Source organism: Oncorhynchus keta, chromosome 27 (genome assembly GCF_023373465.1).
Source record: "Oncorhynchus keta strain PuntledgeMale-10-30-2019 chromosome 27, Oket_V2, whole genome shotgun sequence".
In the NCBI taxonomy this organism is placed as follows: Eukaryota; Metazoa; Chordata; class Actinopteri; order Salmoniformes; family Salmonidae; genus Oncorhynchus; species Oncorhynchus keta.
Window position 1 is genome coordinate 42,150,456 of NC_068447.1, and position 22,496 is coordinate 42,172,951.

Below are 22,496 nucleotides of genomic sequence, written 5' to 3' on the forward strand. Positions count from 1 at the left end.
TTGCTATCACATTTACATAAGTATTAAGACTCTTTACTCAGTACTTTGTTGAAGCACCTTTTGGCAGCAATTACAGCCTCAAGTTTTCTTAGGTATAATGCTTGGCAGGCTTGGCACACCTGTATTTGGGGAATTTCTCCCATTTTTTTTATTTCTGAAGATCCAGTCGAGCTCGGTCAGGTTGGATGGGGAGCGTTGCTGCACAGCTATTTTCAAGTCTCTCCAGAGATGTCCAATCAGGTTCAAGTCTGGGCTCTGGCTGGGCCACTGAAGGACATTTTGATACTTGAACCTTAGCCCCAGTCTTGAAGTCCTGAGTGCTCTCGAGACTGTTTTCATCAAAGATCTCTGTACTTTGCACCGTTCATCTTTCCCTTGATCCTCACTAGTCTTCCAGTCCCTGCCGCTGAAAAACATCCCCAAAGCATGATGCTGTCACCACCATGCTTCCCCGTAGGTATGGTGCCAGGTTTCCTCCAGACGTGACGCTTGGTATACAGGCTAAAGAGTTCAATGTTGGTTTCATCAGACCAGATAATCTTGTTTGAGAGTCCTTTAGGTTCCTTTTGGCAAACTCCAAGCGGGCTGTCATGTGCCTTACTGAAGAGTGGCTTTTGTCTGGCCACTCTACCATAAAGGCCTTATTTGTGAAGTGCTGCAGAGATGGTTGTCCTTCTGGAAGGTTCTCCCATCTACACAGAGGAACTCTGGAGCTCTGTCAGTGACCTTTGGGTTCTTGGTCAACTCCCTTACCAAGGCCCTTCTCTCCCGATTGCTCAGTTTGGCCAGGTGGCCAGCTCTAGAAAGTGTCTCGGTAGTTCCAAACTTCTTCATTTAAAAATGGAGGCCACTGTTCTTGGAGCTTCAATGCTGCAAACATTTTTGGGGACTCTTTCCCAGATCTGTGCCTCGACACAATTCTGTCTCGGAGCTCTACATACAATTCCTTCGACCTCATGGCTTGATTTTGCTCTGACATGCATTGTCAACTGTGGGACCTTTCCAAATCATGTCAATCAACTGAGTTTACCACAGACTCTAATCAAGTTGTAGAAACATTTCAAGAATGATCAATGGAAGTAAGATGCACCTGACCTCAATTTAGAGTCTCATAGCAAAGAGTCTGAATACTTATGGAAATAAGGTATCTGTTTTTATTTTTAAATGTGAAAAAATTATAACCTGTTTTCGCTTTGTCGTTATGGGGTATTGTGTGTAGATTAAGGAGAATATATATATATATATATATATATATATCAATTTTAGAATAAGGCTGAAACAAAATGTGGAAAACGTCAAGAGGTCTGAACTTTCCGAATGCACTGTATCTGGTGAGTGGAGGAACTGTGCTGAAACCTGGACTCAAACGAGATTCACATAGCACATTGGGGGCAATGAAACAATGGAAGCCCATTCATTTTCAATGAAGAAAGCGAAGTGGGCGGGGAACCCTGGGGGAGATGCGAGGGATGTGAACTGGGGGGGACCAAAGTTGGAATAAGTTGAACTTTTATTCAAATACTCTGGTCAATCGCAACATGTCAATCGACGCTCACTATAGTTTCCAGACCCTACTGGATTGGCAGCTGATACTTACCACTACCTAGCATGCTTGCTAGCACCAACATGAGGGGAAAAGTAAGCGTGGCTATCCAAATTTACTCTTTTAAAAAGAATCTCTGCTTGAAGGGATAGATCAGTTCTGCCTTAACCAACAACTGCATAGCAGATTCATTGCCAAAGTAAAAACAACTAAAACCGCTTTGGAGCTGTGAAATCAGCAAACGGCTTCCAGTGTTATACCTATTGTGGACATGTCCATTGGCTGCCCTGAATGGCATTAGTAATAACCCCATGCATCCTTGTTACAAGTTCAAACAATGGAATGTTGATTCGGCCAATATAATAAGGATTTATGACTTCCAATTTGAAGTGTCATTTTCTATATAGCCTACACGTTCTCCTTCTGAACTTCGGGTGAGGCTGCGTGACAATGGACACACCATCAGCCGCTCTGCCCAAAACACCAGCTACCCGGTGAATGCTTGATCATTTTTGAATCGGGGCCTTAAACATGTTTATGTACACATGACACCTGACCACGCGTTGCTTGACATATACACTGTGATTAGTGGGTTCTTTAAGGTGAAGGGCATCCAGTTTACGCACAGAAATCCAGCTTCACTGTAGCAGCCCTTTCTTTCTTGCTCTCCTACACACACACACACACACCACCCTGCCTCTTCCTGCACTGATAACAGACAGGGGTGAGAGACAGTATGACGGGGTGGTGATTCAGTTTTAACGAGGGGGCCAGGGAGTACAGTGTCAGCTCCTTGACTCACCCCCTCCCCCCAAAACGCTGGCCGACACACACACAAGTACACACCCCTCCCAACGGCCTCTGTCTGAGGAAGTGGATCCTGCAGTGTCTGTTCAGCTCAAGAGACAAGACCAACACTTCTTTAAGATGTCAAAGCCAGCATTGTTCAGACAACATAACTGCTGCTGCTTTACAGTAACTAGACGACATCACAAACAAAGTTATGTTTGAGGAAGTATTTTCCTGAATTACTAATAGCGTCACGCAAACCAGAAAAACGTGACAATGTGACATGATTGTTTTTGACCGTGAGCCCCATGTGCAACACACCCATTAGAGATTAAAATAAAGATGTAGTCTGTCCCTAACCCGGGTTGAATCCCAAATCAAATGTTATTTGTCACATGCTCTGAACACAACAGGTACCTTACCGTGAAATGCTTATTTACCAGCTCTTAACCAACAATGCAGTGAAAAATAATAAGAATAAAATATATACCAAATAACAATAATGAGGCTATATACAGGGGGTACCGATACTGAGTCAGTGTTCGGGGGCACAGGTCAGTTGAAGTAATTTGTACATAAAGGGTCTATGCATAGATAAACAGTGAGTAGCGGGGGGGGTCAATGACAATAGTCCAGGTTCCCTAAATAATGCACTACTTTTGTACAAAGGTAGTGCACTACATCGGGAATAAGGTGCCATTTGGGACACGCTCCCTGTCCTCCCGGCAGGAAAGATCTCGTTTTCTGTGCTGTGGCTGTGCAGGAAACTCAGCCATTCACCCAGCCATATACTCCCATCCTGAACTGGGCTGGGGGAGTGATCGAGCCTGTTAAGAGCCAGGAGGGAGGGCATAGGCAGAGGGAGGGGCACCACCACAACCCCCGAAATAAAAACGAATAATAATTACTTTATTTCCATCTCAAAACACACAGATGTTTGCTTCCTTCCTCTCCCTTTTAATGTCTGATGAGATGAAGTCACTTTTCTTTTTGCCAACCACGTCCCCCCCCCCCCAACAAAACAATATCAATATCGCTGATTTGTTTTGGTTCATATGAAAGGAGTTTCTTCTTTTGATTGAGCCGGACTGTGGCATTCCCTACACTTGTCACTGTGTACTGTGATATCTCTCATAGGCGCGTCTCGGCCCAGACGGTCCAGCCCTGGACTTTCCTCCATGTTGATCATAAGGACAGGAAGATGGAGTTGGCAGTCCCCTGACTTCCATTCCTTCAACATCTTCTCCAACCAACGTCCCTTGCGTTCCCTCTTTGGCCCGTAGCTCCATTTTAGTTTGTCTCTCATATCCATTTGACAATTCAGAGAAATCACAACTGTACTATATTCACCATTATCCTGTGACTGTTTGTGTGATTGATACCTATTACATAAAATGTCTCTGTATCTGGTTGAAATAACCTTTTGCATGCCGGGAAAGAATGAGAGGCACATGAAAGTGATGTATCAATATCTATGGGGGTCATACACAATGTGCTGAAAGACTAAATTGTTGTTAGAGGCAGCACAGGACATTATAGTACAGCAGTATTGTACAGCCAGTATAATGTATCCACTGGCAAACAGTGTTCAGGAAATTTTCCAGGAAGCTGGAAGGATCTGGTAATGACACACTATGGCCTCTGACCTCTAACCTGTTCATTTAATATTCTATAAATAATAAGAGGTATGAGACCCGTGGAGATACTGACATTTAGTATTTCTTAATCACCCCTTTTCATTGTGACAGTATCTTTCCCCTTTTTATGACTCCCAGCTATTGTTCGGCGATGGATAAAAATAATATGCTGGTATAGCTAGCAGTGGCTGGGGCCGGTGTCTTGGGTGAGCTGGGTTCAGGGTCTGAGGAGGGCTGGGGGGGGCCACAGTGTCAACCTGGGTCTCAGAAAACAAAGGAAGGCAACTCTGGAAGTCTGAGAGAGACAGTTGTGTGTGTGTGTGTGTGTGTGTGTGTGTGTGTGTGGCAGATATAGGACTGGAGTGACTTTATCCTGCTCTTACTCAGCCTTTCTGTAATGGACACGCTTAACCTTCCATCTAGGCTTTAATAAACCAATAAGAGAGTGATAACAGTGGTGGGGAATCCCTCCAATGATGATCTGTGGACAAAAAGCATATCAAGTTTATAGGGATATCAGGATGCTTATTGATGTCGGAAAGTTAGACATATCAGAGTTTTACTTCAAATCTAAAACTGGGTAAATGTGCAACAAAGTATATTTTATTAAGTTATACAAATAGTAATATGGTTAGTTTATTGTTTAAGTCATTTCTGTCCGATGATTCTGTGATAAATGTGTTGTTGAACAAGTAGGCTAGTAGTCCGACTGGTTCACCTCTACAAATGTACATAATAAGTTACCAACATCACCATAATGCGTAGGCCTATACGAGGTTATCTTAATCTTTGCCTCTAGAGGGGAAAATCCCGGACACCTACTGTATAACAACAAAGTCCGGCAATAACGTAAGTGGGCTAATCATGTATCGCTTGTAAACTTGAATTGGAGGCGTGTGCTTTCGAAGTGGGAGAGCGCATAGGAAGGGAGGGCAAACTGGTCCACACACTAATAAGAACCCAATGGCTGGGGCACCGCGGACAGGAGCGCTTCAACGAGACACGAGAGACAAGTAGACGGACAAAACCTCTCGAGGTGCATTGCTGAAGGCAGACATGGGATGAGGTTCAAAGAACGCCACTGAGAATTCGCAGGGCAGATATTTCACAGATAAGCAAAAGTGAGGTGCGAGTCAGGTTTGCGCATCGCTACTGAAGTGCCCGGGGACTGGAGAGAGAGGCAGTGGGTAGGGTGACTGGACGCATGAAACACCTGCTTGGTAACAGGTAGCCTACCTCCAACAACGGATAAGGATGAGATCTATTTATTTTTCATGAATTGTGAACAGAATAAAAGGATGAACATTCTGGAAAGGAAAATAGTTTAAATGTCAAATTATTAGGAGAAGCAATTAACAAAAGCTACACCAGAAAGATAAAAAAAAATATTTAAAAAATACAGTAGTGAGTAGAGAATGTATTAACTATGAAGTTAATTTAAAGCATCAACATGGGTTTTACAGAAGAAATTAGTTTATATACTTTCGGTGTGGATTCTGATCCATAATGGCCAAACTTTCTCTATAGAAACGTTATAACTCCACTACATCCCATGATCTAGAATGGACCACCACCAAGATTTGACCACCATCATTCAAATGCTATCAGGTGCCTGAAGCGGGGCTTGCTCAGCTGGCACGGTAGGTCAGTGATACTAGGGACCCAGACCCAGAACTCTCCCCAATGAAGGTGTCCTCCTGGTGGGTAAGCCTGGCATGGCTTGGCCTGCTCGCCATCTTCACATGGAGCTCCATGGTCCAGGGGTGCGGGCCAGGCCCTGGGTACGGCTTCCGCCATAGGTCCAGGAAACTCACCCCCATGCCTTACAAGACCTACTTCCCCAAACTTTCTGAGAACAACCTGGGTGCCAGTGGGAGGTCAGAGGGCAAGATCACACGCAACTCAGAACGCTTTAATGAACTGGTGTGTAACTACAACCCTGATATCATCTTCAAAGATGAGGAGAAAACCCTTGCTGACCGCTTCATGACCAAGGTAAGACTGGTTCTTCAGAGACTGGCTCAAACAGTGTGTGTGTGTGTGTGTAATGGTTAGCTAAGTTCAATTATCTGATTGTACACAAAGTGTAACTGCTTCTGTGCCCCATGGGACCCACTTGGTGCCCTTTCACTTCATCCATGTTGAAGACTGTGTGTACAATAAGTGTGGTCAGTATAAGGTACAACTGGTTCAGACAGTGTGTAATGGTTAATCTAGTTCAATTTTCTACAGGTTTAAGTTTGATTTTATATTACATTTACTGTGGGATCACTTCCAAGGTGACAGACCCACTTGGTGCACTTTCCATTGACCCTTGTAACTCACTGGTCACTCGTGACTGTGCGGCCCTGGTAAAGTAATGTAGTTAGTATTAGACAGGCCAGTAGGTCCCTATCATAATATCATAGATGGAGGATACTCCTTCAGTGCAGGGAAGCTGGTTCCTTGTGGCAGCTCATAGGGGAAATCCCCCTACTGGATGATTGATTAACTACAGCAGGTGGTGGAATACACCAGATGTACATGTTGCTCTCTTCTCTAGTCTGATAAACTGGTTATTAAATGCACATCAGTTTATCTGTGTGTCATCCCTACATTTACAATTTTAATTACCTCATGAAAAGTTGATCCAATAGTGGATTCACTGTCATGACCTCTGTATTAGACAAGTTGCTCACAGTATTCTGATGTGAATTTTTAAAAATGGACACCCGGAACTGGATCTATTTGATGAAAAAGAGGGGAAGTGTGAACTTCTATCTTAATAAGATGTGGGGGGGGATCAGGATGTAATTTAATATGACTCTGGAGAATGCGCTCCAACCCGTGATCATTTCCCCTTAATCTTTAACCAAAGTCTTTGTTGCTTGGTAATAAAACGATTCCTCTGGTTCCACTTGCCTGCTCCGTGTGTGCTTACCAGGAGGGATTCATAGGTGAGGCCAGGCAGGTAACCTTGCATAGTGTACATTAGCGTCAGGTATGCAGTATGAACATTTAAAATTTTATCAGGACTGGCGAACAGGAGTTGAGAGACAGTCACAGGAACACAGACCTCTCTCATATCTTGTTGCTGACCTCTTTAGAATATCAAGGAAGCCACAGTGTGATGTTGGCATTTTGAGTTGAGGAACAATAGACATATTGTTATTGCTCTCAAATGGCTGGTAGACTCTCCGGACAAAAAGGATGCCAAAGAGGTTCTGCGGCTGTCCCCATAGAAGAACCCATTTTGGTTCCAAGTAGAATTCTACCTGGAACCAAAAGGGTTCTACCTGGAACCAAAAGGTGTTCTTCAAAGGGTTCTCCTATGGGGACAGCCGAAGAACCCCGTTTGGTTGTATTCTCAACTTCTGATGGCAAGTGAGAATCGATGAATAATAGGCTACAAGAGGTCGTGGGATACTTCAAGCGTACAATAGGTCTGCTGTAATCTTCAAACTAGTTGTCAGATTTCTTAAAATGCACCGTCATTAGGAACATCAATACCATCCTTTACAATTGAGCATAACAAACGTTTCTTATCAAAGTAGGCTACTCTACACTGGTGTGGTGATGCTTGGAGTCCTTTGTTGGCTCCTGACTGGTTGTGTATGATGTGAATCCATGTTCCTTCCTTTTTTTTTAGTGATTGTACAGTATTTGTGAAGGAAATCTGTGGTCCAGTGTGTGCATACCCTTCTGATGCCCAGTCTGAGGACCAGTGTGTATGTGCATGTGTGTGTACAGTATGTGTGCATGTGCCCCTCTCTCTGACCAGATGTGAAAGACGTTCTTTGTGTAGGGTTTGGACACTCCGAGGGGTCGCCTATACAAAATTCTCGCCTGCTGAAGTAATGGCACCGTTGGAAAAGCCGACTATTGTAGTTCAATAACAATGAATCGCCTCTCTTCAATGGCATGGCGAGAAAAATGTAGCCCGTTTGTTTTTTGTCCCTCGTTCTTTTCTCACTCGGGCTGTCACACTCTCAAGTGCATGCCCCATACATTCCTCCCCTCTCTCTCTCTCTCTGCCCTCTCACTTAGTCTGAACCTGGCCTCCTCGCTGTTCAGCATCTCTCTTGCTCTCTGACTCTCTCGCTCTGAAATATGGTTAAAAAAAAAAAACCTCTCTGTTCCAACTCACTGGTAATTGTTTCAGGAGCCGATGCGTAAGAGCCTAGATTTAGCCTCTGACGTGACATCTCGCAAACTGCTATTGTGCGACATTCAAACATATAATACCGTATGCATCACTGGGTGTAAGAGTCACGATGTTCACATTTCTGATCAAAATGTCTCCAAGGTGACACAAAAGACATCATGACTAAAACCTTCTGAACTAGAGAACGGCCTTGATTATTCCCTCACCCTGCAGAAAAAGGCCAAGGAATGTTCTAGAATGGCTACAGTAGCTTTGTGTTCTTATGCTGATTGTTTGAGAAAGGTTGGAGAAGGGCGGCAATGGCCTTTACAACCACTGAACACAGGAGGGGAAATTCTGACGATGTCAATGGAGACAAACGTTACCAAAGTTATTCTATAATCTAGGCAGAGGTGATAGGAAGTACAGTCAGTTACTGAAGTGTTGTTTTATCCGGTATTGCTTTTACAAGGGGTTGAATGTGACTGAGTGAACAGTCACAGTGGGTGAGGTAGACAGAGAGAGGGCTCACAGCCACGTTCGGTCTCAAGCAGTGCCATTTCTCCCGTTAATGAATGATTCAACCCGTCTCTGTTGCCTCAGCTCGTAGGGGTTTCATACATGTCGATAGTCCTAGAGTCGCTATCGACATTACGCTGAAACTACTTGTCAACAGCCTCGTAATTCTCATGAGAATATGAGGGCTAATTGAATTGAAAGCAATCATGTTGAAAATGAATTACTATTGACATGCAGTATATATATATACACTGTAGTTATTGTGACGGCATATTCTCTACTCTGTCAGTGTTTATTTTTCAAACTTATACAGTATATATAAGTGTTGCTCCAAATAAACCCTTACTCTTATCAGTAGCATTGTATTGAATAGTATCATATTTGATTACTTCAATGCCTCTCCATCCCTCTCTCCCTGTCCCTCAGCGCTGTAAGGACTGCCTCAACAAGCTGGCCATAGCGGTGATGAACCACTGGCCTGGGACAAAGCTGAGGGTGACAGAGGCCTGGGATGAGGATGGCCATCACCCCCCTGACTCTCTTCACTATGAGGGGAGGGCCGTGGACATCACAACGTCGGACCGCGTCCTAGACAAGTACGGCATGCTAGCCCAGCTGGCTGTGGAGGCTGGTTTCGACTTTGTGTACTATGAGTCCAAGCACCATGTGCACTGCTCTGTCAAAGCTGGTAAGTCAAGTAGGGCTAATAATTGGCATATTTAACACGACAGACATCACCACCCACACACACAATCATATATTATAGATTAATATAATAACATTATTCATCTGAATCTTATTATATTACATCAAGGAAATAGAGTGTTTCAGTCATCTGAAGCCTTTCTCCATTGACTTGGATTCCTCTCTTCAGATCACTCTGTGGCAGTGGAGAAAGGGGGCTGTTTCCCCGCCTGGGCCCGGGTGAGTGTAGCCGGAGGCGGACAGAAGACCCTGGCGTCCCTGGAGCCTGGAGACAGAGTGTTGGCCCTGTCTGAGTCAGGACACGTCGTCCTCAGCAGTGTCCTTCTATTGCTACACCAGGACCATGAGAGCAGGTCCACTTTCCTCGTCCTGGCCACACAAGATGGCCACCGCCTTGCCCTCACTCCCCACCACCTGGTCTTCCTGGCCCCCCATTACAAACTCCACCACAGTGAGTACCAGGCTCGGTTCGCCAGTAGAGCCAAACGGGGAGACTATGTACTCGTCCATGGAGCAGACGGTCGACTACAACCATCTCGGGTCGTTTCGGTATCACAGGAGGAAGGGGTGGGAGTTTACGCACCCCTGACTGAACACGGCACTCTGTTTGTGGATGGGGTGCTGGCATCCAGCTATGCACTTCTAGAGGACCATAGACTGGCACACTGGGCGTTTGGGCCTCTGAGACTGCTGCTCTCGGTCATCCAGCTAGTTCGGGGGGAGGGCACACAGGGGGCGCGGGTCACAGAAGCAGAGAGAGGGCACACAGAGACGCCGCCCAGTCACTGCAACACTCACCAGAATAGCCTGAGAGTTTGGGGGAATCAGAACCTCAGCAGCCCAGGCGTGTATGTGAATACAAACACTTTCGACAGACAGAGTCATTGGACCTCTGTACCCAGAAACAGAGACATTGAGGGAGGGAACTGTGACTCCGTGCCAGATAAAGTTCTGAGTGTGCACTGGTATGCTAGGCTGCTACACCGGCTTGGACAGATCTGTCTAGACCCGGAGACATTTCATCCCTAATATAAAAACACACTGTAGTTACATTTACACCGTGTCCTACCGAGATACATTTCCACTATAACGCTCATATTCTTTTGCCTCGTCTCTTACTGCTGCAACCTCATTTTAAACCTTATGCACTGAAAGGGCGTATTTGCATCTTACTCACTGGTATTTGCATCGTAATGTATTTATATATTCACATTGTACCTCCGCTTTTACATTCATTAAATGTGTTAACGGTTGTCTGGTTATGGTGAATGAAGAATCGTCCCGTCTTCAAAAGGTAATGCTTAAAATGTGTCATAAAATGCTTTTACACAAGTTAATTCCTGAGAGAAATGAACTCGCCATAATAACTACTGCATCAGCATAAAACGTTTGTGTGCTGTCAAGAACCCATTGTATATGTATCTAATTGAGATAACATCTATAAGTCAACAGACAATGTGGTTTTCCTATATACTTTATTATTCTAAAACAATGAGGAAATATGAGTATGTACCAGAAACAATAAAATATTTATTTTTTGTACTTTCTGAATCATAATATATAAATGTAGCAATTTATAAAACACAACATGTAAATGTGTTGGTCCCATGTTTCATGAGCTAAAATAAAAGATCCAAGAAATGTCTCTCAAATTTCATGCACAAACTTGTTTAGATCTTTGTTAAGTGAGTATTTCTCCTTTGCCAAGATAATCCATCCACCTGACTGCAGTAGCATATCAAGAAGCTGATTAAACAGCATGGTCATTACACATGTGCACCTTGTGCTGGGGGACAATAAAAGGCCACTCTAAAAAGTGCAGTTTTGTCACACAACAATGCCACAGATGTGTCATGTTTTGAGGAAGTGTGCAATTTGCATGCCGACTCCAGGAATGGTGTTAACGTTTTTAACAGAGTGCCCCAGGGTGGCGGTGGGGTTATGGTATGGGCAGGGATGAGCTACAGACAACGAATACAATTGCATTTTATCGATGGCAATTTGAATGCACATCGATACTGTGACGAGATCCTGAGGCCCATTGTCGTGCCATTCCTCCGCCGCCATCACCTCATGTTTCAGAATGATAATGCACGGCCCCTTGTCGCGAGGATCTGGACACAATTCCTGAAAGCTGAAAATATCCCAGTTCTTCCATGGCCTGCATACTCACCAGACATGTCACCCATTGAGCAAGTTAGGGATGCTCTGGATCGACGGGTACAACAGTGTGTTCCAATTCCTGCAACTTCGCACATCTGAAGAAGAGTGGGACAAAATTCCACAGGCCACAATCAACAGCCTGATAAACTCAATGCGAAGGGGATATGTCCTGCTACATCAGGCAAATGGTGGTCAAACCAGATACTTACTAGTTCAGATCCACGTCCCTTTAAAAAAAAAAAAAGGTATCTGTGACCGACAGTATTCCTAGTTATGTGAAATCCATAGATTAGGTCCTAATTAATTAATTCAATTGAATGTCTTCCTTATATGAACTCTGTAAAATCTTTGAAAATCGCTGCATTTATATTTTTGTTCATTGTATTTGAATTATTATAACTATAGCCTCACTTGTTATTTGTTATAGTGCCTTTTGATTTAACAAAACAATCATTGTATTATTTTGTGATGTAAACCCTGCAAAACAATAATCCTGCTTGTGAATGTAGATTCTCTCTGTTAAATCTTTCCGCCTCTGCTAGGATTTGGGTTACAAATTACATGTACAGGAGACTACATGAAAAACTAGAGAAATCTGACCAAGGCCTATAGTCATTTTTGGAGATTCCGAACTACAGTGGGAACTATGTCTTGGTGCCTGTGTAATTTAGCAGAGCGGGTTAAATCTCAGATATCCAGCAGGACTGTTGGCGTAGTCGACAGTAGTTAATAAGAAACCCAGACAGACTTAATATTCTCCCATGCTGACCTCTCTCTCTCGCTCTCTGTTTATCTTAATCATATTCTCCATCCTGGCTCCTGGGAAATGGAATCTCTATGTTCCAATTCTCCAAATATTTTACAAGTGTATGTGCAGCTTGTTAATAGCGCATGTAGTACCGGTAAGTTGTGGGTTAATTATTAAGTCCACGTTTTTATTCTCCTTTGTACCATGAACAAACCAGTCCCTTGTCCTATTTGTCTCATTTATTTATCTTGAAATGTTCTCTTCTCAGCTCCTTTATCCTCACAACACACACACACACACACACACACACACACACACACACACACACACACACACACACACACACACACACACAGTGTTTATCCCAAGACAAATAATTCAAAGGTTATACACCCCCTTGTGGAGAACCTGAAATCATGCTTGTGGATTATATGTACTTCAGTCTTTTTTAGCTATTGCTTTTATACCTGTGTAATAATGCCATAATTACACTAGTAATTTGTTATTAATAAAACAGGAATGTAAATAAAATGCACTAATTTAATTGCATAGCAATGAGTTATCCAGTCCAGGTAAGGGCTCCATCCTCATTTAGCCTCATTCTGTATACTCAATAAATGCACTCTAAGATGGACTAGAAGAAGGGATAGCCTAATTGTTGAGAGCGGTGTTTGTTTTGGAAATCATAGAGAGAGAGAGGGGAATAGAGTAATAGGGTTGGGGGAGGTGAAAGGTGTTTGAAACTAAATAAAAAGGAACAAGCTGAATGTCATTGTTCTGGTTAGCGTTGGGTAGTAGACAGCTGTGGAGGTATTCTATCCAGGGGATTATCCTTGCAGAGATAGAAGGGGCAGATGGGATGCACAGACAGATCAAATCAGACCTATGGGAGAAGCCGAATAATATAATACCACCCACCTTTTACCATTGTTGACCAATCACAGCAGTGTCACAGATTATCACAGAATCCCAACCAGTCCCGGCCTTCCAAAATCTAATCCAATCCTGCTAAAGCCAAATAGGAGTTTGGTAATCCAGTCAGGGCCACCAGCCTATTTTAAAACAGCTTTTTAGTTATGAAAACCAAACCAGCACAACCAACTAACCATTACATGGTTAGTTATTTCACAGGCAAACTGTTAGTCTGATCTGAGAGAATAGCAGATCTTTCAATAGAACATTGGACAGCCTGCAGTGCAGTGATTTAGGCATATTAATGAACAAAACGAACAGACATTTTCAATAACGAATGATCAGGGTAAAATTCAGTATGGTGAACGGCTGTGGGACATGAACACGTTCCCGTGCCCTGTATCAGGACTCAGGAGTGAATGTTGTAATGTGTTTGTTTGCATTCAGTGTATGTGTGATTGTGAGGACCAATATATAGAATCAGGGCCTTGAATTTGATGCACACATTCAGAAAAGATGAATCAGTGATGCCTATCTACCTAGAACTCAGTAGAGGAAGGACCAAATGGCCAGAATAAGCATTCTGTACGGGCTGAAGACACTTATTGGTCCAAGCAAGTAAATTATAGCCAAGAGGGAGTTGCAGTGGTGTAGACCAGTGAGAGAGCACTTGATCATTCATACTTGGAACTAAGTGAATGGGGCAGAATTAGGTTGATTGATTCCTCTGAATAACATGCTAGATCTGCAGAACATTGTTGCCATTTTCATGGACAATGGCATGGTAGTGCATGGCCAGGGTACAGGAATCACCATGGAGATGCAGACCCGTTATAGGCCAGTGCTATCAGGACAGTAGCATACTGGGACTCTGGGAGGAGTGAAGGGGTCATTCAAGGCAAGAAGCCTACCTGGAGAAGTAGGATTTACTGATTTCTGAGTATCAGTGAGAGAAAGAGGCAATTATAGCATGTGTGGAATACAATAACCTTTCAGACAATGAGCTATCTTCCTCAACTCTACAACATATCCAAAGCAATCAAATTCCATTATTGTTTTCACAGTTTTGCTTCGTGTGTAGTAATTGACATTGGTCTCAGTCAGATGATCTGACATTATGGTGTAAAAATAATGGCTTCCAAAATTTCCATCCCTTTAAACACATTACTAATCTGCCACACACAGACTTCTTTTGTAAAATTAGGATAAACTATCCACTAAAATATTATATTCCTGAAAAACTTAAGAGACATTGTTGGCTTTGAGCTAACCTAGCTAGCTATACAGCCAGCAATTTGGAGTTGCGCATGCAAATGTCCTCCCTTCCAGACTTGAGATGTTTGACGTTGTTGTTATTAGCTTGCTAGCTGCTAATTTAGCTAGCCACTTGACGGAGCACACTCGTGTGGATTTGTTCAATGAAGTCTTAAGTGAAAGTGATCCGGACAAGAGTAGCTAGCTAGCTAACGTTCAAGGCGTCAAGTGTCTTAAACATTGTTTCAAATATTGCCTGAAAGTTTAGCAAGCTAATAAATCGAGATATTGCCTAATTTTGGATCGAATATCAGATGCAAATGTACTGTAATCTCCGGACCAGCAAGCTGCTGAGAAGCCAGTGTCGTTAGCCAGTTACCTAATTTAGTTAGCATCAACTACTGAACAACATCCACCTATGTTTCGGAACATCGATATTCATTGTGCATTTTCCCGGAGGATTACAATTGCAGAATTTTCGACCGTTGCTTTTAGTTGAATTATTTTCATAGCGTTTTAGCAACTGTATCAACTCTGCCTCTCCAGCTCCGACCGTGGCTGGCTGGCTAGCTAAGCTAGTTATCCAGCCTGCCGTGCCATCCGCTGTGCACTTCCCCCACTCACCTCCTTCTCCAGCCGGGTAGCTTTAGCTAGCCCACTAAGTAAAATGAGACCAGCATCAACTATTTAACTGTGTAGCCTGCTGCAAAATGGATTGTAATATGATGTATGAAGACACAACCATCACATTGTAAGGTGAGTTGTTTGGTTGAGTAACATAACAGCTATTTGACGAATCAATTTCCCTGACCTTTAATGCTAACATGAGCTAACTAGTTGATTAAGGATGGCCAATCGCTAACGCGTTAGCTACACTGACTAAATTAGCTAACTATAACTACCGCTACATCGACTAGTTAGCAAACGACTTGAATGTACTCTCTGCTAGTGTAAGTTAGCTAACTTTACATGCTTAGCAAGATAACTAAACATAGCTAGCTATGTTTAGTTAACTGTTGGCCCCCCTTATTATTTCAACTGCGTAGCTAGTCAACTCGTAACGTTAGTTATCTTGTTTCCTAGTTAGCACCTATGTTCATCAATCATGTTGCTTAGCTAGTTGACCCAACGGTTAATTCAAACAACCGTTGGGGTTGCTGTTTTGGACATATGCATTGTTGATTTTAGCTTGTAGTTGCCTATCAAGTGGACTCAAGTGTGTTATTCTTGGTTAACTAACGTTAGGCAGGGTTATTGTTTGGCAATAGCTAACTAGGTCATAAATCAGGGTCCATTCAGACAAGCTAAGGTTAGCTGGTTAACTTGCTACTAGTAACGTTAGTTAGCTCGGTGTGCTACACGAGTTTCGTTCTAAACGTTAATAAGTGACTGAAATACGCTGTAATCGGGACAGGTAATCAACTAATTTAGCTGTGTGGTTGTCTGTGGCTTTCAGTTATGTCTGTGTTTACAGTAATCATAGTGATCACTGATAGATTCTAGCTAGTTATTGGCTTGGTTACAAAATGGCTAACTAGTTACATGGCCACCCTTTACAAAAGTCAATACAATATATGTCTTCTTGTAGCCTATATTGTATTGTAGGTAGCAGTAGACCACTAACAGTCGCTTAGGGAAATGGACCAGTCCCCCAAACACATTCTGCGTTACTCCAATTATACAGTTTGAGATACTGGCTATGTGCTTGCCAAGTAATTCGTTACCTCAACTACACGATGATTCCATCCGCGGAGTTGCCCCCAGACTAGGTTTTGAAATGAACCTCTGACTCCTTCGATTTGCTATGTAGTCGATACTTAAATGTACATTGTTAAACCTTTACCTCTGTTGCGTGGCTTTCTTTGTTAGCTGAAATCCATACTTTAATAAAACCTTGATCAAATACAACCACCGACATTTTCCTCATTGCTGTTGCTCTAAGATGACAACTCAACGCGATTGTGCATGTGCCAATTGAATCTCAACAAGGACACAGCCAGTAGTTGTATTTGATTGTTTTATTACAATGTATGGATTTCTGCTAACAATGGCGTGCAACAGAGGACATAGGTACACAGTAAGGGTTTAAGATGTACGTTTTGAAGTATCAATTGCATAGCGCACGCTCAAATAACTCCGTGGATGAAATCATCATGGAGTTGAGATACTTGGCAAGTTATGTGCCTACTTCATGTTGATGTGCAAATTGTAGCCATCTTGCTAATTTTCATGGCAAGAAGATGTGCAAATTGTGATCTGATTCTGAACACAACCAGCTGCACTGGAATTAGCAATACTGTGGCTTGCTGTAATAAACACAGGTATAGCCCTCACATGGGGATTTGTGAGTTTTTTTTCTTACAGTAGACCCAATTTAGTAAAACAAATTGATGAATGGGATACGCCAAACACAGGAGGCTGCTGAAGAGAGGACGGCTCATAATAATATCTGGAAACCATCAGTTTGAGTTCTATACTATTCCAGCCATTACTATGAGCCCGTCCTCCCCAATTAGGGTGCCACCAACCTCCTATGACTCAAAAGCCACACATCACTGCATACAATTAATTGTACATTACAGAAATTATGTGGAGGCGAGGTACATGTGATTAGTTGTTCATGTTTCACAGTAGTGAAGGTTAGGACATGGATCTCATTTATTTAACTAGGCAGGTCGGTTAAGCACAAATTCTTATTTACAATGACAGCCTAGGAACAGTGGGGCAGATTTTTACCTTGTCAGCTCGGGAATTCGATCTTGCAACCTTTCGGTTACTAGTCCAACGCTCTAACCACAAGTTTAACTCCTGTCCAATTAGCTGACTAAACTCCAATGTTGAAGGAAGTTTCTGATGAACTCCACCAAAGGAGTGGAGCAGGGACCAGGCTTTGTGAAATTCAGCTCTGACTACATTGATTCGCCCAAGATCAATAAATATACATTGTAAAAACACTAACCATGTACCTATGTTTGTCCTCTGTTGTTGCTTGCCTTTTAATTAAAAAAAAATCCATACTTTTTATATAAAATACAATCACTGACTGTTTCCTTGCTGAGATTCAATTGGCACATGCTCATTTCCCCTGAGCGTTATGTGATTGTTTGATCTTTTCTTTTTCAATAAACAAAGGCACAACTACAGAAGACAAACTAACTGTTGTTGGGTTAATTTGGGCTGCAGCCATTACTGCAGGTGGCATAGTTTTGTGGCTTCAACCTTCACTAAATATGTCATAATGCTACATAATGCTTGGGAAATGTAGTCTACACGGTTAACAAATCGATTACTCAACAATGTCATATTTTCACTGTACCTTTAGTCCGTATAATTTTAGCGGAACTCTGCTGCACAGTGGTATGGCTTCAGCACGAAATTGACACTGTTGCAACAGGAAGTCATGTACACGGAAGTTGTATTTTCTTTGTGTATCTCGGTTTAGGGTTGTTTTATTTAAAGAAAACAACATTTAAGTTCCTATATTTTGTTCTTTTTCATACATGACTTGTGCGGGTTTGGATTATGTATTGCTGGCAAAACAAAGATTGAAATGTCTTCAAACATTTCTAATATATTTAGCTAGTCGCCGACACGCTATTTTCACGCAAATAGTTTGCGAATCCCGGGTAGCCAGCTAGCTACTTGGTTAGCAAGAAGGCTATCAGTTAACGACGTAGCTGGCGGTTTCAACTACCTTTGAGCACACAAACAGCCATATTCATTCCGATAGATTGGATCGCGGTCAATCGATGACGTGTATCAAAATGATGCATTTAGTATCCCAATGCAAATAACTAAAGGTTTGTATTGAATTAGTTATCTTCCTACGAACGTTAACTAGTTATATTTAGACGTCTCTCTTGTCAGTCGTCTGAGGTTATGAGATAGCCAAAACAGCTAGCTGACGTCGGCTGTCTATTTAATAGTCTAGCTAGTATAGCTACTGCAACAATGTGAAATATCGGGCTTCTGCCCTGCACAAAAGGGAATTGAGCCTCGCATGATTTTGCGATTGGAAGTCCGATAACATAACTGTGACAACCGGTAGTTGTTGGTTTGTCCCGCGTACGAATATGTAGTAAATCATGTACATATGTAATGTTATTGTTTATTTTGGTATATGATAACGTGGCTTGCCTCTAATATAATTCGGTGACTTTATTGTTTTTTTATGTTTCAGGACAAGGAGATCAGCAGAGGGGATGGACAAGCCGAAATCAAACTGCGAAGAAAATGTCTCTGAACCGACAGGTACAATTATATACGTGCTGTGGTCAGAAAACAGTAGTTAATCATTTGAATCATTTTCAACTATACACATTTGTTTTATTTCAAGGACTCACAAATGTATAATGTCAGTTTCAATACTTCCTCTGCAACTATTCTCCAAGAAATGCTCATCTATGTTCTACATTGTAGGTGTTAATGAGCAGATTTGATTTTATTAGAACATTAATCAATAGATATATCAGAATTAAATTGTCGTTGCACATTTTTTTGGAATGGATTTCCATACAGTAGCCTGTATAGGAATCTTCTTTAGCAAAGGTTATCAGAATGCCACTTACTTTAAAAAGCAATATCCATTGATTATAAAAAAACATGTGGACTAATGTTATGTTGATTCCTCAACCAGCTGATGAAAGCGCCCCTGCAGAGCAACCAGTCCCCTCAGAGGGGGAGTCAGAGGCCCCTTCTGCTGCAGAGGACACGTCCGACACGGCTGCCACCACTTCCAACACACATGTGTAAGTCCATTTTTAGATGTTTTGGACATTTTCTTTTTCTTTGACGTTTCAAATGACATTTATTGGCACATTCCAATACCAGTCACACACCCAGATGACATTCTCTACAAAGATTTTTAGAGCAGACTCCCATTGGTCTGCTAAGAGTTGATGAAAATTGTCAGATCATGAGGGCCGTAGTGCACTGCCCAGCATTACATGGGAGATCAGAGGTTTACTCCCAAATAAGCTTTGCAGGATTTAAATTGTTGATGTTGAAGTATAATATGGAATGTAATAGTATTGATGTTTGAAGTGAGTGCTATAGTAATTTTGCTTCTTGTTGACCTGCACATTATTCCTTTTTTGGATCCCCTTACCTGCATGTTATCTGTCTGACACTGTCTGTCTGCACAGGGAGAGCAGCGTGAGGGCCTGTGCTCTCTGTAACTGCGTGGAGCGCAGCTTGCACGGACAACGGGAACTCCGACATTTTGGGCAATCCTCCTCCCGGCCGGCCCTAGAGCCCGCAGCTTCATCACTGCCAGGGCCTGGGAGCGATGACCTGTCTTCCATCGGATTCTCCAACTCTGACGCATCCTGTCTGGCAGCACAGTTGGAGGACACAGGTGGGACTCCACACTCATCACATCACATTTTTATTTTGTTTTACGGAAACTGTTTTCTTGGTCAGGGGTGTATTAATAATATGTTACCCACTGGGGAGCTTGTACACACAGTGCAGTTTAAATAGTAAGTCTATCCCCAAACCCATATGATAAAGCATTTTACAGAAATTCCAATTATTTATCAGAACAGAAGCCAGAGACCATACAGGTGTAGTATCTGATTCTTAATGTGTTGAGCAGAGGGTTGCTGGGTGCATCACTGGTGTGCGCTGTGGTCAGATGGAGTGAAGCAGGCGGAGGAGGCTGAGGAGGAGCTGGAGAATGTGGACAAGGCCGTCATCTCAGGGACACAGCGGGTAAGTTGACCACTCGTAGATTACACAAATGACAAATGCTTTTATAGATTCCAGGACTATATATATATATATATATATAAACAAACGTTAACAATTGTTGCTGACCAGGAGTATTAAAGAAGAACTCAACTGAACTCTGATGCAAAACTGTGCATGGTTCTGGGCTGTTCTGGATTCAGCTTAGTGAATGTAAGATAGAATGTACCTTCCATTAAACCTGCAGGCACATTCAGTAATGGTTTTCAGAAATTCTTAGGAAAGGAAAACCTGCACTCTCTCAATAGTATTATGAAGTACAATTCATTTGAATGCCGTGGTTCTATATTCTCTCCTCTAACATTTCTTTGTTGTAGCTCAAATTCTTCCCTCTAGTGTCTCGCCCATAACATTGTCTTTGAACCTTCTGTTTAGCTGTGTGAATATTGCAAGCGTCTGGGTGCTACCATCCGCTGCCATGCTGAGGGCTGCTCACGGTTCTACCACTTCCCCTGCTCTGCTGCCAGTGGCTCCTTTCAGTCCATGAAGCTCCTGGCTCTCCTCTGTCCAGAGCACATAGACAAGGCTGAGGAGATGGGTAAGGACACCTCCCAATGTTGAGGTCCAAAGCCCCAACTCGATCATTAGGTTATGCTCTGTAACTGTGAGGTACAGTATATATATGTGTGTGTGTGTGAGAGAGAGAGAGTGATTGGGTCACTCAATCGTTTGGTTGGTGTATGTATGTGTGGTCACTCGATCGTTTGGTTGGTGTATGTATGTGTGGTCACTCGATCGTTTGGTTGGCTAACTATGGTTTGTTTGTCTGCCCTCCAGCGGGTGAGGAGGCACGCTGCGCCGTCTGTGACTCTGCCGGGGAGCTGCTGGACCTACTGTTCTGTACGGGCTGTGGACAGCACTACCACGCCGCCTGTCTGGAGATCAGCGCCACACCCATACAGAGATCAGGGTGGCAGTGCCCAGAGTGTAAAGTGTGCCAGACATGCAGGTGAGTGTCTCCTTGCTGCCCAATGGGTCATCCATTTTTTAAATGGAAAAATCGCTCTCTTTTTACATATAAACTTACTTTTTTTGTTTTTGTTCAATGGATTGATGTGCCCTCTGGGAAACTGTGAAACCATCTTCCCACATGCTCCCAATTAGTAGGGGCAGGGGTTTCCCTGATCATGGGACTTTTTCAGGAAAACACTCTGGGCTGATGCATACAGCTGTTTACTGAATCAAATCAAGTTCTCTCTCATTTTCCAGGCAACCAGGGGAAGACTCCGTGATGTTAGTATGTGATGCCTGCGATAAGGGCTACCACACCTTCTGTCTCCAGCCAGCCATGGTCTCTCTTCCCTCCGACACATGGAAGTGCAGAGTAAGAGTGTGCTGAAACGGAGCTGATATTGCTACTCCTGCCGTAGTCTCCTCTGTTAGGAAAGGAGGATCCTGCTGCCCTATAATTGAAATCCTAACCAATGTGTTGTCAATAAACACATATTACTGTAAATGGTTAAAGTTATTCAACTGTTTATTTGGAGGCTTTTTAATGACAATTCTGTCAATTAAAGTATGAATATGCGAGAATATAACCTTTTCTAGGTGAACGTATCAGAAAATAATCGCTGTGTGTTTCCTGTGTGAATAACCTCTGTACTTTCCCGTTGTGTATCCCCCATCTCAGAGGTGTCGGGTGTGTACGGACTGTGGTGCTAATGGTCTGACGCAGCCCGGCTCGGCCCAGTGGTTTGACAACTATTCCGTGTGTGAGAGCTGCCAACGTACCCGCAGTTCTACGTGTGGCGTCTGCGGCAAAGCCTCGGAACCACCCGTCACGCTGCCGCGTTGTATCACCTGCAACAGGTATGTCTACCGCCTCAGAAGGAACCAATAAGTCAATCAATCGAAACGATTTAGAACGCCTTCCTCATCGGGTTGTTAACAAAGTATTTTACAGTTACCCGGCCTAGGCCCTCAGCCTAAAGAACAATCGCAGTCATTTGATAACTTTTTATGTAGAATTTGTCCCACCTTTGTTCCTTCATTCTTGAGCATTCCTCTGTCATCGACCTAGGTGGGTGCACAGTGAGTGCTCCTCTACGTCGGAGCCACCTGAGGAAAAGTGCACCTGTTCGCTCTGCCGAGACCGAGAGCCTGCGCCAGCCCCTGTCACACAGACTGACGGACAGACGGACTCAATGGAGATGCAGCCCACAGAGACGGGGTCAGAGGTGACGATAGAAGGACGGACGGACACCGTTGCCGAGATGCCGATCCAGACGGACGCAGCAGCTGAAGTTCCGGCGGAAAGGCAGGCGGACGTGTCTGAGGAGGTGACGATAGAACAGGCGGAGACCAAGACGGACGAGGAGGTGCCCATGGAGCTGGGTAGGTTGACTTGCCTGTTTT

General features: G+C 43.2%; 2 protein-coding genes across 6 annotated transcripts in view; both read left to right on the plus strand.

The window, feature by feature from the left end:
- Positions 1-4,888: 4,888 nt before the first annotated feature.
- dhh (desert hedgehog signaling molecule) lies at positions 4,889-10,961 on the plus strand. The gene is made up of 3 exons (XM_035739241.1): positions 4,889-5,964; positions 9,038-9,299; positions 9,486-10,961. The coding sequence occupies exons 1-3, from the start codon at positions 5,653-5,655 to the stop codon at positions 10,343-10,345; spliced, it is 1,434 nt and encodes a 477-aa protein (XP_035595134.1). The 5' UTR covers positions 4,889-5,652; the 3' UTR covers positions 10,346-10,961.
- Positions 10,962-14,495: 3,534 nt separating this feature from the next.
- The window catches only part of kmt2d (lysine (K)-specific methyltransferase 2D), a 41,789-nt gene continuing 33,788 nt past the window's right edge, over positions 14,496-22,496 (plus strand). For 2 of the 5 annotated variants that reach the window (XM_052482461.1, XM_052482464.1), the window contains exons 1-10: positions 14,496-15,149; positions 18,574-18,644; positions 19,030-19,141; positions 19,538-19,749; positions 19,990-20,105; positions 20,517-20,679; positions 20,919-21,090; positions 21,351-21,465; positions 21,772-21,950; positions 22,162-22,475. In XM_052482461.1, the coding sequence (XP_052338421.1) occupies positions 18,596-18,644; positions 19,030-19,141; positions 19,538-19,749; positions 19,990-20,105; positions 20,517-20,679; positions 20,919-21,090; positions 21,351-21,465; positions 21,772-21,950; positions 22,162-22,475 (1,432 nt within the window). In that variant the 5' untranslated portion in view covers positions 14,496-15,149; positions 18,574-18,595. Of the gene's footprint in view, positions 15,150-17,812; positions 18,194-18,573; positions 18,645-19,029; positions 19,142-19,537; positions 19,750-19,989; positions 20,106-20,516; positions 20,680-20,918; positions 21,091-21,350; positions 21,466-21,771; positions 21,951-22,161; positions 22,476-22,496 lie in introns of those variants that run through there. The other 3 variants (XM_052482463.1, XM_052482465.1, XM_052482462.1) reach the window with 2 other exon arrangements.

What these genes read in the sequence shown, in the direction of transcription:
- dhh (XM_035739241.1), top strand. Translation starts at nt 5,653, where the DNA reads ATGAAGGTGTCCTCCTGGTGGGTAAGCCTGGCATGGCTTGGCCTGCTC. An exon ending in CTGACCGCTTCATGACCAAG is followed by an intron (nt 5,965 to 9,037) that starts GTAAGACTGGTT and finishes CCTGTCCCTCAG; the next exon opens with CGCTGTAAGGACTGCCTCAA. An exon ending in GCACTGCTCTGTCAAAGCTG is followed by an intron (nt 9,300 to 9,485) that starts GTAAGTCAAGTA and finishes TCCTCTCTTCAG; the next exon opens with ATCACTCTGTGGCAGTGGAG.